Source organism: Myxocyprinus asiaticus, chromosome 5 (genome assembly GCF_019703515.2).
Source record: "Myxocyprinus asiaticus isolate MX2 ecotype Aquarium Trade chromosome 5, UBuf_Myxa_2, whole genome shotgun sequence".
NCBI lineage: Eukaryota > Metazoa > Chordata > Actinopteri > Cypriniformes > Catostomidae > Myxocyprinus > Myxocyprinus asiaticus.
Window position 1 is genome coordinate 28,198,015 of NC_059348.1, and position 20,236 is coordinate 28,218,250.

General features: G+C 38.3%; 1 protein-coding gene and 1 pseudogene across 1 annotated transcript; one reads left to right on the top strand and one right to left on the bottom strand.

The window, feature by feature from the left end:
* Window positions 1-3,828: 3,828 nt before the first annotated feature.
* Window positions 3,829-16,629, top strand: gyg1a (glycogenin 1a). The gene is made up of 7 exons (XM_051698142.1): window positions 3,829-3,985; window positions 4,863-4,998; window positions 5,170-5,344; window positions 5,430-5,592; window positions 11,821-11,947; window positions 12,546-12,765; window positions 15,440-16,629. Exons 1-7 carry the CDS (start codon window positions 3,979-3,981, stop codon window positions 15,602-15,604), a joined length of 993 nt encoding a protein of 330 aa, XP_051554102.1. The 5' UTR covers window positions 3,829-3,978; the 3' UTR covers window positions 15,605-16,629.
* LOC127441163 (helicase-like transcription factor) lies at window positions 16,503-19,084 on the bottom strand (annotated as a pseudogene).
* Window positions 19,085-20,236: the final 1,152 nt, after the last annotated feature.

The window sequence follows — 20,236 nt, forward strand, 5'->3', positions numbered from 1 at the left end:
AGTACTGTCTGTTAATGCAAAAACAAAAAATAAATGTATTAAATTAATATTGCCAGCCTCAATCTCAAATTAATTTGAGAATTTAATATTTACTTATTAATAGGGTGACCAGATTCCTGCTTTTGGAAAACGGGACAGCCCCCTCCCAGCAAAAATGAAATGGACGTATCCTTACCTAGGCGCAGATCAATGCAAAGCAGAGGGTGCATCTTCATCTGTAACTGCTGTGACCTTGTACTTTTCGCTGGCAGCAATTTTTCCCTGTGTGCGCTTGTCTTTCAAGAGTTTATCGTAAAATGCAGAGCAGTCCAGTCAAAAATTAAGATGTATGAAAAGCATTTCCTTCATGACTGTAACACTGAGTCGAGATTTATCCGGTGTCCATGCTGCATTCATTTATGAGAACACATTCCACAGATCCAGATAACCCAGGCAGGCATAAAACAAACTCCACGACCTTGGCTAAGACTCCGAAGTTGATGGTCTTGCTCTCCAGCTCACAAAAAATGTCTGTCCATTTCTCAGACACAGCCGTCTTGTTCATGTTCCACTCAGTGATGCAACAAGTGAAAATCATGAAATTTTCATGCAAGCCCACTCATCATAGAGCGTGGTTTCGTCAATCAAACTGAGAGCGGGGATTCTGGAGTAGAAGTGTTTGAGGATGCTCTGAATGTCTTTCCACTCTGGGATGTCTCTCAGTAGGGTCCAGTCAAGTTTTTCTGTGTTCTCCAATGAGCAGCTCCAATTTTGGAGGTAATCCACCGATGCTGAATAAAAGTTTCTCACTGCACAAAAGAAATCATCCGCTCGCATGTCTCCAGCTTCAACCAGGGCATCCAACTGCTTTTTAATGTCAAAGGGTATGAATGATTCCCCCAGCGTGACCTGCAAGACTTTTCTCAGGTCATGAATGTGCAAAGCTGTGGCCGTGCACAACAGAATGATAAGCAAAAAGTCCTACACTTACGTGCACATTGTTAAATTCAGAACTTTGCTTCACAACAAATCGCTAACACTTGGTGTGGCACACTTACTTTTAGCAGCATCCACATGCTTTTTTGTAATAACATGCTGCACAATGTCGGTGTGGCCTCCATGGGCGATGGAAAAGCGAGCTCCACAAATCTCAAACCTCACTTTACTAGGCTCTGTCTGTGACTCCTTTTTTATGAATTTAATCTCTTTTTGAAGATCCTCATTAAATGTACATGCACGCTTCCTTGACATTTTCCGGCCGCAATTCCATCTGTGTGCTCTTTCAAACTGACCCTTCAATCAGTTCACTAACTGGACGTTTAATGATAGGATTGTGATTGGATAGTTTAATTCAATTATGTACTTCAAATAACACAGTGTGATTTTATTGGTTTTACAAGCCGTATCCTTGGCTGCCTTTGATTAGAATACTCATGTGACTGAGAAAGTCACATAGGCGATAGAGAAATTTTAGGAGAGGGGAAATACAGGACAAAATACGAGTTTTTCAGAATAAGTCGTGACACTAGAAAAAGTGCTTAAATACGGGACTGTCCCAGGAAAAACGGGACGTCTGGCCACCCTACTTATTAGGCTTAAATATTTATCTGTTTCTCACCCATACCTATCATATTTCTTCTAAAGATATGGATTAAACCACTGGAGTCTTATGGATTACTTTTATGCTGCCTTTATGTGCTTATAGGAGCTTCAAAGTTTTGTTCACCCATTCATTTACATTGACTGGACCAATAGAGCTGAGATATTCTATTAAAAATCTTTGTGTTCTGCAGAAGAAAGAAAGACATACTCATATAGGATGGTATGAGGGGTGAGTAAATTATGAGAGAATTTTCATTTTTGAGTGAACTATCCCTTTAATACAACCACTGAAATGGTCTTAAATGGTTTTAAAAAATCTGGAAATGGTGCCTTGCTTTAATAGCGAAAACCTATTTACATACAGTAGCAATTGATAACTAATGAACAAAAAATGTGTCACAAGATGGCATTTAATAATAAAAGAAAAGGCCAAATACTCACTATACTGCAAGTATTATTATTGCAATGTGGGGAAAAGGTTTTAGGCCACCTGGCTGCATTTGAACACGAATTCAAGGCTTTTATCACTTTAAATTACATATTTAAATGGAGTTTATTTTATAATGTTATAATAGAAAATGTGAGACGTAATGTCTCTTAATGTTTTCAAGTGAAACGTTCTAATTACAGTCTCTAAAGTGAGAGGATAGTGGATTTTGGTGACGTAGTGGATGTTTACAGTGGATGAGTTCATTATTACTTAGTATTAAAGTATTACACTGAAACATTTTTTTAATATAGCTTAGCTTTTAAAAATGGTCATAACCATGGATTTCGTAAATTACTATTCATTGTCTTTCCTCTTCACCCACAGAAAACAAATATATAACTTAAGCAATCCTCACTATAATGTGCTCTTCATTTTTACATCTCCTCCGCTGTACATAAATACAATGGTGTGAAATATTTGTATGTATATATTAACATGTATTGGTCATACTTGGAAGTATGCAAAAGTGAAATTAAAGTGAATCTGGAGCGCTTTAAAAATGACACGCTCAGCATTCGGAACCGAATGGAGCAGATCTGTTACCCTGAGCACAAGATGGAGTTGTGGAGCACAGAACCACTCTGAATACACTGTAATAAGGCTTATACACAATACAGACAGGACAGAGTAGCGTGCATAGACTTTGAAGCGAACAGCTTGATTTATCTACTAAGTTAATTTAATGTACTGTAGCCCTTTGCGGTTAAATAATTGAACAATGGCATATTGCTATTTTATTTTAATTAATTGTGCAGCCCTAATATATAAATGTGTGTGTGTGTGTGTGTGTGTGTGTGTTAAATGAATGTATACTGTATTAATGACCGTTAAGTGCGCTACAGTAATAAAACAAAACATTATAATTTGAATACGCATGCGCATTAAAACATCCACTACGTCACTAATATCCAATACGCATGGGATTCGATCCACGTCAAAAAAAAAATTTAAATAAAATAAATAAAAAATAAATAGATCCACGTCAACGCGCTAAAGTCTGCAGCAAGGAGTAGCTTTGTTTTTTTATTTTTTTTTTTATATCTTTTTTTTATTATTATTATTATTACAGAACAAGAACACTTACAACAAAATATACATACAAATGATCACAATGAACTCACTGATACAAGGAGTAGCTTTGTCTCGTTTGGAAGGAAGCGTCCGCATACGTCATCGAGGCTGCCAGTTTCAGAAAAGCGAGCAGGACACTCCGAATGAAGCCTTAGAATGCGACCTTCTTTCACAGGAATTCGGAGGATGCATGAGGTGTATCCTTCGTGGGCACTAACAACCCACAATTCTTTGCTTGAACGGAAATGTCTAAAAAAAAGACGCCAATTTGCCCGTAAATATGATTCAAACGTAAGTAGTGTTAATTACTTGTACCTCAGAAGATAGGTGTAGAGTATATAATATGTATAATTATATTAATATATAATTAAAATAAAGTATTAGACTAAAAGTACACCTGTAAAATCTATTGTCTTTTCTCTTTACATCATTATTTGACAAATTTACCTCATACATTCCCTTCTAAAGGGAATTTGTTCCCTTCTCACTGAAAAGAGTGTTAAAGAGTGGCGTGCTGTCATAGCAACCATGTTACGTTCCGTTTCCGTTTGTCCTATGAAGACCGTCTCGTTTAAACGAGACTTGTTTAAAGGAGGACACTCGGTATACTGCAGCCTTCAAAGGACGCGTCCTACCTAGCACGCAGCCTACGAAACGAGACACGGCTGTCTAAAGCGGAAACTGTGGTAACTTTGGTGGGCGTGTCTGTTGTCAGAGGTCATGTGACCAACTGAAAGTCATATCTCTATAAAATCCCGTCAGACAACACGCTGGATCTCTCCCATCGTTTCCCACGGAGACTCAATCATTCTCGGTCTGGCTGTGTTACGTGAATCATGGCAGGTAGGCAACGTTATGGACCGCCATATATCGCGTATGCATATCAAACGAAGGAAACTGCAGTTACAAATGCGTAAGCAGCAAGGGCTAAACACGGCAAAGCAAATGATTTGCATCGGAAGTTGCTGGACATTATAGATAACCTGTGCTGTCCTGTAATATTTGGCGATATATATACGGTGCAGTGCAGTGTAGTTTGTGTGTTGCGTAAGGGCCTTTTCACCCCTCATACGCAGCAGTGTGAGCAACTGTTTGCTACGCAATGTCCACCGCACCGTACACTGGCACGTATGCAGGACGAGCTGCTTCAGATTGCGTTTAGTGCGGCAGTGCAATTTGGCGAATACGGAAAATGTGCGGTTTTATAAAACCTTGCTGGCGCTTTTTCACTGTTAGCTTTATCTAACATACGGTAGTCCATCACTTGTGTTTTAAAACTAACGCAAATATTCACAAAAGCGTCATTCGCATGCAAGACAAAATACTTTGCCTTTTCCCACTCTTATTGTCTTTTCTCTTTTTTTGTCTGTGACCAAGTTTTGTGTTATTTTCCACCCATCAAGGCTAACAGTGGGTTGTATTTATTCATTATTAAATAGATTAAGCAGGTGTACTGACATCACCAAATAAATGTGTCTGAATGAATGAATGAAATGAATACTTGAAGAAACCATGTGAAAAACAAATGACTTGCCAAGTAATCATTTAAATCATTTTTTGTATTTATTTATTTTGATAAACACGTTCTCTCTTTAGGAAAAGTTGTCATTTTTGTTAATGGATGCTTATACACAAACATTAGAAAGATGCAATAATGCTGCAAATATTATAATTTACTAATGATGATTGTGTGTGTGTGTGTGTGTGTGTGTTAATACAGACCAGGCTTTTGTCACACTTGCTACAACTGACAACTATGCCAAAGGAGCAATGGTACTTGGCAAGTCTTTAAGGAACCACAGCACATCCAGAAAACTTGTGGCTCTGATTGGCCCCCATGTCTCGGAACCCTCCAGGTAGATTGTCTGCAATGTTTTGTGGCACAGTGCAAGTAAATCACTGGGTTATGTACTGATTAAAATTTTCCTGTGCTCTTGTCACAAAGGGCTTTTGTTTTTGTGCATGCTGCTGAAATGTGATCTATTGATCAGTCAGTCTCACTTTGGGTTCTGTGTGGTGCGTTGCAGAGCAGTGCTTCATAAAATCTATGATGAGGTCAGGCTGGTGGACTTGCTGGACAGTGGGGACATGGCACACTTGGCCATGATGAAAAGACCCAACTTGGGTGTCACTTTCACCAAACTCCACTGCTGGACCCTTACAGAGTACTCCAAATGCGTGTTTATGGATGCAGATACTTTAGTGAGTGTTGTCTCTTAGCGCTGCTTATGAAGTTTATGATCTTTATGGGGTATGCCAATGGTGTTTTTCCCCTCTCGTCTCCCAGGTTTTGTCTAATATAGATGAATTGTTTGAGAGAGAAGAGTTCTCTGCTGCACCAGATCCCGGCTGGCCTGATTGCTTCAACTCTGGTGTGTTTGTTTTCCGCCCTTCCAACGAGACGTATGGGAAGCTTCTCTCCACCTGCTCAGAGAATGGCAGCTTTGATGGTGAGTGGCTGTCTTTAGTCTTTGTATTACATTTGTTGAGACACAATAGTTGATATTTTAATGTCTCTGTTTTTAGTGTGAACTGGAACAAGCATTTAAAGGGTTAGTTCACCCTAAAATGGAAAATTATCATCATTTACTCTTTCTTATGTGGAACATGAGAAGTTTAAAAGAAATGTAAAAAAATTTCTCTTCTTCATATAATGAAAATGATTAGGAACTGAAGGCTCTGGTATACTTAGTTTTCCTGTGTTCCAGGATGTCTCTCACATGGTCGAGTGCTTAGCCTTTCAAAGGATACTCTTTTGACCGTAAGCTAGTACAAATGCACTGATGCACAGAGACTCAAGCCCAGTACACAATGTCGCTAGTCTCCGTATTTCTTGTCGCTATTGGGCGATCCTACTGCTGTTGCTCTAACGTTATTGATTGGCTGCACAACTGGCCATAGCTTTAGAAAATCTGATCATAGATGAGCTAGACTACTAGTAAAATAAATATTTTATTCTTATTTGACAAAGAATTATTTATTTTGCCTCTAATAATGAACATTCTGCAGGGGAGAGTGCTATTATATGAACTACAGCTGTGCTCAATACATCCTATCATGAACAAGATTAAGATTGTGAGTGAGTTTATTTCATACATGAACAATGTTGACATTTCTGGTACATTATCCAATTTGATAAGAAATCTGTTTACTTCCCTCTAACAATGAGCATTCTGGAATCGGTAAGCATTATAAACTGCAGCAATACTCGATGCATTATATCAACACAAAGATTGATCTTTCAATGTATCAATCAAACTCAATTTCTGACTGTCTTCCACGCATCGTTTTATTATATCCATGTAAGTGGTTACAGAAACATGATATAAATGAGTGAAATTGAGTGGCTGTCGCTGTGCGATATCGCTCCTCATTTGCATAAAGTTAAACTTTTCTCAACTTGTCTCTTGTCACACCCACATCCTGTCGCCAACGGTCGCTTGATGCTGGAAGTTGCCAGCTCTAATTGAAAATGAATGGTCTCCTGTCGCATCCAGCAACAAAATCACTGACAATGTGAACGGGCTTAAGACAGTCTGAGTGTCGAAAATCTGGGCCACACTCGGACCGTCCACGCAGATTGTGCTGATGACGAAATGTGCATACTGTTGAGTGTTCCGATCAGCAGTGTGGACAACCAAAGTATACTTGGGGCCTTTATGGCTTAGAATTTTCATTTAAGGGTGAACTATGTGTTTAAATGGAGGTTTGCATAACTGAGATATTTTGGGAAAATGTGTTTTACCAGATATTTTGATATTCTTTAGGACAAAAAACAGGCTGTATGAAGTATAGGATTTTTTTTTTTACAGCTGGTATAAGATATCAAAACACTGAGTTGTGAAAGTTGCACAAACTTGCTTGAGCTAAACATGGCCATGACTAAGTTCTTTTTCTGGCGTGTAGGCTGAACACAAGGCAGCTCTGTGATTTCTTATTTTTTTTGGGTGCACCTCTCAGCCTGAGGGAGTTATTCCTAGTCTTTGTGTGGGATGAAGTAAACAAAGGCCTCTCAAATGAGACTCCAGCTAGTCCCTTATGACTTTTACCAAATTGCTTTTTATTACTGTTAAGTTAATACTTTTTATTGTCCGATTCCTCTGAAATATGCTTTGCATCGGAATTACAGTTATCATCCAAACATACAATAACTAAATGAATATATACACAGTTCATTAATACGACATATCATCAGCATACATCAACGAGGTAATTATACAGTACAGGACATTTGTATGACATATTGTTGTCTATTATACAAGTCACAACATTATTACCAGTGCAACATCTCGGTTTCACAGAACAAAGCCTTTGTCACGGAGCAGTCCAGTGGATGTTGGAATGAAAGTACACTTTAATTTAAGTCTGTGTCTGGGCATCCTATACCTCCTTCCTGATGGCAGAAGTTTATACTCGTTGTGAAGCACATGTTGGCTATCACCAGTGATGTTACATGCTATTCGAAGTACCCTCTGCTCGTGATTATGCCAAAATATCTCTAAAACAGGGTGTCCTACAAGCTTTGAGCACACATCGAGGAGTCGGTTTAATTTTGCCCCAAGCTGTAAAGCTTACTGTAATAATATTGTACCATGCTGCCAACGCATGGAGCAAAATGCTACGAATGACTGCACGATAAAACAACAAAATTTGTTTGCTGACACAAAGACCTCCAGTCTTAAGTAAATATGCTGCTGCACTTTATTGCATATATAGTTAATGTGATCATTCCACAATATATTACAGTCCAGGTGGACATCTAAATACTTATGATGCAGCCTGCTTAATTGTCTTATTGTGGATGGAAACGGCTGGGGGTTATTTATCCTCTTGTAAACCAAAGACAATTTCTTCAGTTTTATGTGTTCACAATTAAGAAATTATCACACCATGCTACAAGTCTGTCCACCTCCTCCTGATACAGTTGTAAGTCAGCATCCCTATCCATAAGGGATACCAAAGAATATTTTAAGAGGAATTGGGTTGGTGTACTAGTAATGCAATCATTAGAATATAAAATGAACCATAATGGTGAGCCAACACATTCCTGTGGCACCCCACAGTTTGTTATAATACAAGAAGAAAGGCTGTTAATCTTAACTGGCTGTATTCTGTTAATCAGAAAGCTAAAATATCAGAATATCATGTAAGGATTAACCTTGAGATCCATAATTTTTGACAACAGAATATCAGGTTTTATGGTATTGAAAGCAGATGAAAAGTCAAGTAAAAGAAGTAGACTGTGACCTGTCTAGGTCTAGGTGTTTGCTCACTAAATGTGTCAGAGTAATGATAGCATTTTCAGGACTGCGGCCTGCTTTTGTATGCAAATTTATATGGATCTAGGATGTCGCTCAGTGATGTGACGAAGTTTTACTTCAATTTTCTCTAGCACTTTCATTAAAATGGAGGTAAGGGCTATTGGTCTATAGTCTTTCTCCTCCTCAGGTGATGATTTTTTTGGTATGGGCGTGATATGACATTTTCCAAATGGCTGGAATAACGTGTTCATCCAGTGACCGCTGAATAATCTTCTGCCACACAGGAGCCAATTCTGAGGCAAACGTTTTTAAAGTGGATGCGGGTAGATTGTCTGGACCTGTTGCCTTTGTTTGCAAATGATGGAAAGTATTCCTTACATCTACCACACTGATTTCTACTTTTCTGTACATCCACCAGGGAGACATCCCTCAACATATTGACATTTTTCATTTGTACCTACTAATTTGAACCTATTGAAGTCATTCAACTGATTTGAAAATTCAGTTTAATTCTCCACAACAATCTGTTTCCTAGTCTCTGCCATTCCTACCATGCATTTCATAGTACTCTATACTCCTTTAGAGTTACCACAGCCTATGTCTTTCTCCAATTTTTGCCTATGGACTTGTTTTGCTTTCCACAATTCACATTTCAGTTCCCTCTTTACTTGATTTAAATTCATTGTGATCTTTGTTTTTAAAAGCCTTTTTTTTTTTTTTTCCCCTTTTAATCAGCTGCTTGATAGTAACATAGCTCTTATTATTTGGATTCATTTTCACTGTCCAAGTTGGTATTACTGTCTGTGTACAAAAGTTTATATATTCTGTCGTAACTATTGTGGTATCGTCTATATTATCCTCCAAAAACACAACCCACAATCAAAGCATGCTTTGAGCTTGTCTGTGTTTTCCTCTGACCATGTCCTAATTACTTTGTGCACCGGTTTGGTATCTTTTAAAGAGGAATCTTCTATAGTTTGCGTTTAGTCAAGAGACCTAATCATGTACAAAGTATTCAGTCCCAGAAGGCAAGCCTCTGTACTGAAGGTCTTGGAGGGTATCATATTTCTGTTGCACTTCAGTGTCACAGAGTTTAAAGACCACTATTGCCTTACGTTTGTTATCTTTCTGTTTATATATGGCACAACATACAGAGGGTATTGACTTCTGGTGTGATTGGTCCCTTGTCACCATGCCATAAAGCCTGTGGTCTATCTCTGAGCATCTGGGCATGTCCGAGTCCTGGTTTAACATGCTGTAATGGAGCTTTAAAGGAACATTCCAGGTTCAGGACAAGTTAAAGGGATAGTTCACCCAAAAATGAAAATTCTCATGATTTACTCACCCTCCTGGCATCCCAGTTGTGTATGATTTTCTTTCTTCTGTGGAACACAAATTAAGATTTTAAAAGAAATTCAGCTCTGTAGGTCCACACAATGGAAGTGAATGGGTGTCAAAATTTTGAAACTCATAAAGGGAGCATAAAAGTAATCCATATAATTCCAGTGGTTAAATTCATGTGGTCAGACACTATATGATGGGTGTGGGTGAGAAACGGATCAATATTTGTCATTTTTATCATAAATTCTCCTCTGCCCAATAGGGGGCGACGTGCATAAAGACTGAATCACCAAAAACAGTTGAAGAATGGGAGAGTGTAGGCTCGTTTGAGATGAGCTAGTTCTGCACATAACCGATCACTGGTGATCAGCAGCAGGTGCATGCTGGTTAGCAACCTGTCCTACTTGCTGTGATGTCATGGTGACGCATGCCAAAAAAGTCTTGTGGGATCCAGGTGCGCGCAGTTGTAAGAGCCAGGCGGCGCAGTTGGATTTTTCCAGATGCGCAAACTGCAAGCATGATGGGAAATTACTTGCTGACGACACGGCTTAATACTCATTGGATTAAACAACCGTGATGTTTTGCTCTCTTCTAAGAAAAATTAGATTTATCTCTAATATCATGTTTTAAGTGTATACATTATGTGAATATTCCCAACACTCTGACAATTCGATCTCTGTATGTGATTGGTATCGTATTTCTGAAATATCTAAAATACATGTCTTTTTATTAAACTAAAAATGGATGGAAAGACACGTCTTATTGGTGAAATTAAATAAGTACATTGAATATCTTTCATTTAATTTTAAATCTACTTTGTCAGCAACAGCGCATGAACGTGAATCCCTGGATATCTGCCTTTTGATCTCGTAGGTGTCTGATCCACCACGAGAAGTGAGAATTGTCCAACTTGACAGCACGTATTTCACTCCTCCACTGACTGCAGCCATCTACTTTCAAGGTGAGGCGTTTGGGATCTCAAACGAGCCTTGAAACTGAAGTGGAGTTTGACTGAGCAAGGAGGAAAATTTATAGTAAAAAAATGACTAAAATATTGATCTCTTTCCACCCACACCTATCATATCACTTCAGAAGGCATTAATTAAACCACTGGAGTCATCTGGAGTACTTATGTTGCCCTTATGTGGATTTTGGAGCTTTTAAATTTTGGCACCCATTCTGTTGCATTGTATGGACCTACAGAGCTGAGATATTCATCTAAAAATCTTTGTGTTCAGCAGATGAAAGTCATACACATCTGGGATGGCATGAGGGTGAGTAAATGAGAGAATTTTTATTTTTGGGTGAACAATTCCTTTAAGCTCAATCGATAGCATTTGTGGTATAATGTTGAATACCACAAAAAAAAAAAAAAAATTACTGGTCCCTTAAATTTTTTTTTTTTACTTTACAGTGAGACTAAGCTTATAAACAATCTTTTAAAAGCACAGCTAATATATCAGGACATGCACATGTTCCTTTGGTACAGTAGTAAACAGCTGTACTGTTTCTAGAGCTTGAACTTAACCCAGGTTTTCTCATATTGACCTACATGCCAAAAAGTTGAGCTCTGCCCCTGTAAACTTTGTCTTAGTATTGTCATGTATCGGACATCTTGTGCTTTTCGTATGTAACTGTGTTTGCACAGTGTCATGTTCACTGATTATGAGGTCAGCTGGACTTCAGTTTTCTCTTCTCACATGTTTGCTTAACCTTGGTGATTAGAAAAACCTGGATGTGAAAGTAACATTTATGTTCTTCACAGATGCGTTCTTACAAAAGCTACTGTCAATAAAATGCCTAAATCGTGCTAAATGTGAACTGCTTGACCAATTTGTATGATTTATAATGACACTTTCCTTTTTGAGTGTGCTCCTAATTGTCCCAAAATCTCCATAAATACCCTCCATCAAAGACTCATTTTGCTTACTGGTGAACTACGGATTGCTTCATCTGTTTGATGATTAGAACCTTCTCTATAAATTCTTCATAGCAAGCACCTGAAACTTGGTTTGTGTGTGCCCAAACACCTTGCAGTATGTGAATTTTTTTTGTTGTCTGCTGCTTTTTCAACAGGTGGTGATCAGGGAGTTCTCAACAGCTTCTTCAATGATTGGGCAACAGCAGACATTTCAAAACACCTTCCTTTCATTTACAACCTCAGCAGCATTTCCATCTACACCTATCTTCCGGCATTCAAGCAGTAAGTGTACATTTCAAATAAATGGTGTCCTGAACATTTAATAGATCCACATTAGGTCCTTTTTTTTTTTAAATCCCATGAAATCAAAGTTTGTAGTTGTGCTGTGACACTGTAACCAGAGATGAAAAGGCACCACGATTCCTCTTTATTTTTGGCCTTGCACCTCAACATCCACCAAATATATGCTGGCCTCTGAAAATAGTGTGGCTATTTTAGGGGTCTTTACACCAGCTAAATGTCATTTTGAACAGATTGTTACATGATCTCTCTTCTACTAGCAACAGTATTACTGTTCTCCAGTCAGTCAAGCTCCTATTAGGATCTAATTTATAATGCCCAGTTTATAATTCATAATGTGCCTGTATGCCACATACAGGCAACTGTCTTGTTGAACATACCTGCAGCTTATCTGCTTTTTATTAAATTTTGGGATTTTCTCAGGTGATTTTAACAAACATATTACACATGTATACTTTGGAATAATACATGTGACACCTAATTGGCAGGCCTCTCTTTAACACTTCCAGTTGGTTAGAATGTAATTGCTGAATCTGAGTAATTTGAGTCGCAGCCATCTGATCATTCCTTTTGCTCCTAGATATGGCCATGATGCCAAGGTAGTACATTTCCTTGGCAAAGTCAAACCGTGGGATTATAGTTATGACACAACAAGCAAAGCAATAAAAGGACAGTCCCAGGATGCTTCTGACATGCACCCCAACTACTTGCTTCAGTGGTGGGACCTTTTCTCTTCTTCAGTATTCCCCCTCATGAAAGAAGAGTATGGTGACCAGCCCTTCAATTCCGGATGCACGGAGGTAAGCAGAGGTTTCACAGAATTGGCTGCATTGCTGAGATTAGTATAATCATCATATGGACCATTTTTGGCCAGTATTGTGTTTTAAAAAAATTTTTTTTTAAAATATTTTATTATGGCTGCCCCTGACCAGAGATTTCCCTAGTCGACTAGTAGTCATTAGATTAAGTCATTAGTCGACTAGTTGTCGCACGTTTATGATATTAATTTAATTACATACATATTTATTTTGGGGGAGCATCAGAAAATGGTTTGAGTTCCAGAGCTGAGAAAGAATGTTTTAAGTAACATTGCTAACACTGTTCTACATTATAGAAAAATACTAAACCGTAATAACGAGCCTTTAAAATATAAATTTTACAAGTGCACGCACGAAGCGAGCCGCAGCGACACCGGCAAAAGCAGTAATGATTCTGAATGTGTTGGGAAAACCAGCAAGGAGACTGTCTGAACATTATTAATTTATAGAGAGAAATGCACATTAGGGTTGTGCGACAGACTGTTATCTCGGGGATCGACGATGGCCAATAGCTGATGCCTTTGACGATGTCAAGACAATATTTGGCTTGTTTTCCCATTAATGTATTAAATTATTATTAGGCTATTATTATGATTATTATTATCAAATTAATATTACAAATAATTTGCCAGAAGACACGTGCTTGAAGAAACACTTATATTATTAAGAACAGATGACAGAAAAGCCGTCTATGCGCATGTATGACACGTTTGTACGGAGGAATGCAGTCTCGTGGAACACGTGCATGTAAAAGGTTCTCACACTTTTTTTTCAGTAGACAGAAACAAAAAAAATATATATTTTTTTGCAAGAACAGTATTGTTTGAGTGCTGTAAATGACCTCAGACATCTCAGCTCAGGAGTGTTGAGTTCAGTTCATTTTATTTCCACAGCTGTTCATTGTGACCAACTCTGCAGCCTATACATCTGTGATTTAAAACATAAAATACCATGATTTATATTTCAGTGATTATTAACATTATAATTGTTTACATTTACAATTGTTTTTATGCCTTCATTTGTGTAAGTAATTTTCTGCCTGCATGTTTAGATGGATACTTGCCTGATGGTAAATGGAAAGGTGGTTACTTATATATTATTTTTTTGATCATTTCATTATTTTAATTGCCGTTTCGTTTAGTGCGCAATTAGATTTTTGAATAAATGTAATTTTCAATGCAAAATCACTAAAGCAAGAATATTCACCGATCCATATATATCGTGAAGCAGGGAGCAAAACAAATTTACTCGCACACAATGTAATTTCCCCGATAACGAAAGACCCGACCCGTAGAGAGTGCACAGATGACACACATTTAATTGCACTTAATTCTTTTCCAGTTTCATTTGTATTTTTAGTTAATATAAATAAATACAAAATAAAGTTCAAAGTTTGAAATCAAGGTGTCTTGCTTTGTGTAGGCTTAACCCTAACCCTGCTTAACGAAAATGACCCCATAGTACCACCTAGCATCCAACCAGCGCTAATACCAGTGTTTGTTGGTTTCCTGTGGAGTGTTTTTTTTTTTTTTCTGCGACCAATCTACCAATCAAATCTTGGTCGACCAAGACTTCTCGGCGACTAACGTTTGGTCTACTATTAGGGGCAGCCCTACATTTTATAGCTGTAGGTTATAAAAACCTTTTGTTAAACAGTACTTCTGTAATCTGACATTATTTTGAGTGAAATGGTATATTCAACTAGAAAAAATGTTGGGCAGGACATCTACATTGGGAATTCATTCTGTTAAAAGTTCGTGTTTAATACCAGAATGGAGCCAGGTGATTGGAGGGAAGGGGTTGAAAAGGTAAGAGGGATTTATGATGTCAGTGTAAAAATGCCGTTTCAGAGGCAGAGCAAGTTATTACATTTTGATAAAACATGAAAACAATTTGTTTTTATTTGGAATAACATGCACTGAATCCTGTACAATCATGTTCTCTTAACTTTAAAACCATCTGATTTGATTTTGTTAAAATTCATTGAAATTCAGTTCTGCCATATATTTCTGGGGCAGTTGTAAAAAAAAAAAAAAAAAAATTTTTGGGTTATCCCAAGTTTCCCAACTTAGAGCTGTTGTGCTAAACTGAATCTGAGTTTTGGCTCAATTACTACCAGCCATGCTACTAGCTGTGCTTTAGGACAAAGTGACCTTTGTAAGTGTGACTTATTTGTTTGGGCGAAAGAAGGTAAGGTTGCTTCAAATTTGGATGACTTTACAAAAACTTAGCTGTGCTGCTGAACACTGGGCCTCATTCATGAAATACAAACACATCATATTTGAGGTACAAAGTTTAGTTTTTAAATGTTGCATGAATGCAACAATTTATGCAAAAATGGTTTTACGAATGTTTCACAAATTAATTCGGCTTGCGTTTCATGAATGTGTCCCTTTTGTGTTTTACATATTATATTTCATCCTAGAGACACGGTTTGCTTTAAATGTTGACTTGATGCAAACATGTTGTGGTTTGCACGTTCACATTGAGAAACTTTCATACAGACCTTTCTATAGAGGTGCACATTTGGCTACCCATGTCTTTTCTGGATGATTTCCATCAGCTGAATGGTAATCTGTATGTAGGAATTTTTTTTTTTTTAATAAATGTAACCTATTATGTTTGTAATTGCCACATTTCTTTTCCCCACCCCCAGAGTGATATTCACGCTGATGTTGCGAAGATGGACATATCCCACCATCCCCCTTCTGAGGTGTCATCACAAGAGCGGAAACAGAAGTGGGAACAGGGCCAAGCTGACTACATGGGACTGGACTCTTTTGAAAACATAGAAAAAAAGCTTGATTCCTTCCTGAAGTGAGAGATGCCTATGAATGCATTATCAGACATAGTTTTGTACTAGGGTGCATATAGGGCATGAAATAACAAAACACTTGAAGGGATGGTACACCCAAAAAAAATTTAGTCAACCCCATGTTGTTTGAAACCCTTTATGACTTTCTTTCATGGAATACAGAAGCAGTATATTAGTTTGTCACCATTCAATTTCATTGCAACTTTTTTTCCATACAATGTAATTGAATGGTGACTGAGGCTAACATCTGCTTTTGTGTTTCACAGAAAATGAGCTTGGAACAACATGAGGGAAATAATTTTTATTTCAGGGTGAACTAAACCTTTATATACATCCTCTGGTTTTTATACCAGTTCCAACTGTCTATGCAGCTTGACCATTCAACCTCTTTCACTCTGCGATTTGCAACCGTTATTTGAATGACACAACTTCTAACTTGGCGTTTTCTCCACTGGCCTCATTTCCTGAGGTGGTGTGACACCATGAAGGCAATCTGTCACTGAACAAGACACTACAGTTACTTTTTTATTATTATTCAAAGTACTGTAATTTAAATGTTATGTTCATAGAAATGTCAAGTTTTGCCTTTTTTTGTGTGTGGTGAGGATCAGAAACATTCAAAAACATCATACAGCAAACTATGCCAAAACAAACCATTTAAATGTCTTTTACATCCAAAGTATACTGCTTGCCACTCCACATTTAAGTCTCTAATCCCCACCTTATCTATGATATTCTGTTTACAAGACTCTTTGTTCACACCCACTCCCCTAAATAGTCATTACTGGCTCTGATACACATCAGTAACTCTTACTGTGTGAACCAAGGTCACTCCACTCTTGCTCACTGGCCAGTCACTCCCTGTACCAAGGTTAAGGCAAAAATGGTTTCGCTATACTTGGTTTCAACTTGTACTACTGTTTATGCAGTCTCTGTAGCTGTTGATGGTAACTACTACTACTAATGTCTCCAAATCCCCTGTAACTCTGCCCCTCAACCTGCAACATCTGAAATAAAAAAAAAAACCTAAATGTGAATTTTGATTTACTGTGATGGTTAGAACAAGTTTATTCTGGCAGGCACAAACACTGAATGCATAAAAGGTAATTAATGTGAAAATGGGGGGCAAAAAAAATTGAATGTTGTCATTATACAGACATGTAGATAGTGTGCAAGAAGAAATAACTACTGACATTTGCAAGAAGTGACATCTGTCAACACACTGATATTCTGCTACTGGATTCCATGCCTGGAACACACAATAGAAACAACAAATCTGTTGTTTGTGTATGTGGCCATGTCTAGTATTAGGGTCAATTAATTTCCCATTAGATTTAAGCATTCAGAATAAAACAATGAGAACACTGCCTCCCAGTGGCTGACATGAAATAAATCCTGGGACATTTCACTCACTAGATCCATCAGAAAGACACACGAAGCAGAGGTCAGATTAAGCCACACCCCTCCAGCTTTGAGTGACAGTAACATGATGGTGGAGCTTCCCAGAGAGGAGCCTTGAAGGTCCTGAATGGCCTTTGCTCTGGTTTTCTGAGTCGTAGAGCCATTCAAGTGTGTGAAAGAGAATCCATATTCCCTGTAGACACCACAAGTTTCAGTGCTCAATACCACTAATGGATGCTGCTTTAAGTATTTAGTGCATTCTTTTGTTTATAGTAGCCACAGGACTGATAATGATACCCCAAGAGATCATATAAAAGAAACTTGCTGAACTGAGAGACCACAAGACTTTTCACAGTGGGATCTTCATTCCACAGCTTCAACAGGTTGTTCATCAAAGCGTCCACCTGCATAAACAAAAAAAACAAAAAAAGGACTCATATGACTTATAATGACTCATAATTAAAAGCATCTTAAGATCTACTGGTGTTTCAATGTTATACATCTCTTTTTAACACAATAGGTACATAAACAATTGTACATAAACAATTAGCCACAACATTAAAATCACCTGCCTAATATTGTGTATGTCCCCCTTGTGCCGCCAGAACAGCACCAACCCGCATCTCAAAATAGCATTCTGAGATGATATTCATCTCACCACAATTGTACAGAGTGGTTATCTGAGTTACGGTAGACTTTGTCAGTTAGAACCAGTCTGGCCATTCTCTGTTGGACTCTCTCATTAAGGCATTTCTGTCCACAGAACTGCCGCTCACTTGATGTTTTTTGTTTTTGGCAGCAATTGGAGTAAATTCTAGAGACTATTTTGTGTGAAAATCCCAGTCAACAGTGAATGGCCAAACTGGTTCAAACTGACAAAGTCTACGGTAACTCAGATAACTGCTCTGTACAATTGTGGTTAGAAGAACAGCATCTCAGAATGCTATTCTGAGATGCTGGTTGGTGCCGTTTTGGCAGCACTAGGGGGACCTACACAATATTAGGCAGGTGGTTTTAATGTTGTGGCTGATCGGTGTACATTTGTGGTAAATCAATATAAATACACTAGCATTACCTTTGCCTGTCGCCATGTACTGTACATGCTGTGAAAAATGGGTGATGGTAGAAAAATGATTAAGAATCTGAGATGCTAAAACAAAAGTTATACTTTATATTTAGTGCCAGTTAGTAGAAACCCACAAACAGCACATCCATGGACCATCTGATGCATACTGGGCACAAAAAGGGGAAGAGCTTTCTCAAGGCAAGTACCATTCTGGTTAGCTGGCTTTGTAAATTTTAAAAAGTCACAGTGCATTACAAGTTCCCACACTGCTACAAAGAGCACAGATGCAAGGTACATGGTAATGAATCTTTTAAAGTCTGATTTTCAAGAGCTCTGTTTGAGACTCTCAAGTAAACAAGGAACTATTAAGTACACGTTCATATATTTCTGTTGGCTCTCAATATAATATCCAATTTTAGATTCATCCACCTCTACATGTCAAGTAAATTAACTGTGGTTGGTCACTTTACATGTCAGTTTTGACCAGAATTGGCTGCAGTGCGGAACAGACTTTATGCCAAAATGTAAAAGTCAGGCTACACAAGAGTATCAACTTTGAACCCTAGAAAATAACCAAAAGATGCATAAGTGGCAAAGTTACTTTGGAACTTGACCGCCACTTCTACCCAGTGGTTGATCCAGTCTCCACTTCTTCTCCAGGATACTCCACCAGCTCTTTGGTCTTGATCTGAGCATGACACAGGGGTCATCTAGCCTGCTTCTATGAAACAGGAACAAACAGTCCCCAGGAATGACTGCACAATACAGGAGTCTTCAGGATTCCTCTGAGATATTGAAGTAATGCTGACCTTTTCTGAGTGGATGACCTCACAGATGCAGAGCCTGCAGAAGATGTGGGCACAGTACGTGATGACGGGCTGATGTAGGGAATCTAGACAGATGGTGCTCTCCTCGTCTGAGCCAGAGTTTAGCACCAATGTGATCTTATTGATGAGATGCTCCCACAGCTCACTGGGGGTTACATGATCACCTAACGCAGATCCAAAAGACAAGGTCATCACAACGTATTGACTGAGAGCAAAACTGGCAACTGGAAGGTTGCTGGTTTGCAATCTCTGAAAAGTGTGTACCATGAACAAAGCTCCTAACTGCTACTTGTAAGTCACTTTTGATTAAAAAAATTTGCTACGTGACTGCGTACTAGACTCAAACACATGAGATGAGGGTAATGAACTATAAATGTAAATAAATATTGTAAATACATTAAATATATGATATATTACAAATATATTGTGCAATTTTTATGCTCAGAAACCTACAGTGTTGTAAATAAACAATGTTGCTTTTTAAATGAAATTAACTGCATCTCTCATCTGTACCTGCCCCTGTATATTTCCCCACAAGACTGCGGTGCGCCTCAGACGGACCGAGATGGCCAACACATCAGCGTAGTTTGTCATGACAGTCCCCTCTTGGAAATACCTTTGTTCACATGCTGAACAAACACTCTTCACTCAGGTAACTGCACCACAGTGCGGCTAGCCACTTTACTGGTCTTAGTGCACCTCAGGGTGATCCCCTTTACCAGCGCCTGCAAGTTCCTGATAACACATAATGAATGCAACATATGTTTTGGATATTTTTCCCCTTAGGTACAAAGGAGAGACAGAAAAATGTTGCAAACCAGATTCAAACTTGTGTAGCCTCGAACCTTGTTCCTGGAGGGCCATATACTGCATTCCATTCAAAGTCGGATGAGGAATAAAGGCGTTCCATTGCCAGATGCTCGGAAGATGATGTATAGGCAAGCAAACACAACTGCTATGCTCCCGTTAGCTTAGCATGTGTTCAATTGTCACCAGAGATGTCTCCTAGCATCCAAATTGATAAAGGATGCTGCGATATTAGCATTTGTTGTACAGATGTACGATTATTAAAAGACAGTTTCATTTACCATATTTTGGCCACCTGTGTCTGCAGTTTGTTGAACTCGTTTCAGTGGCGTATCCAGGACATTTTTACTGGGGTGGCCAAGATGGGGCACAGACCTAGTGTGGGGGGTGGCGATACCGGAAGAACCTTTATGAATGGCACATGATCAAAATGTGTAAATGTCGCATTGCTTTGCTTCAACATGTAGAATAAATGAATTCTTAAACTCATGTTAGCATTCACTGAATTGTTTGTATTCAATATCAGACTGTTGTTTT

What these genes read in the sequence shown, in the direction of transcription:
- gyg1a (XM_051698142.1), top strand. An exon ending in CATGTCTCGGAACCCTCCAG is followed by an intron (nt 4,999 to 5,169) that starts GTAGATTGTCTG and finishes GGTGCGTTGCAG; the next exon opens with AGCAGTGCTTCATAAAATCT. An exon ending in AGAGAATGGCAGCTTTGATG is followed by an intron (nt 5,593 to 11,820) that starts GTGAGTGGCTGT and finishes CTTTTTCAACAG; the next exon opens with GTGGTGATCAGGGAGTTCTC.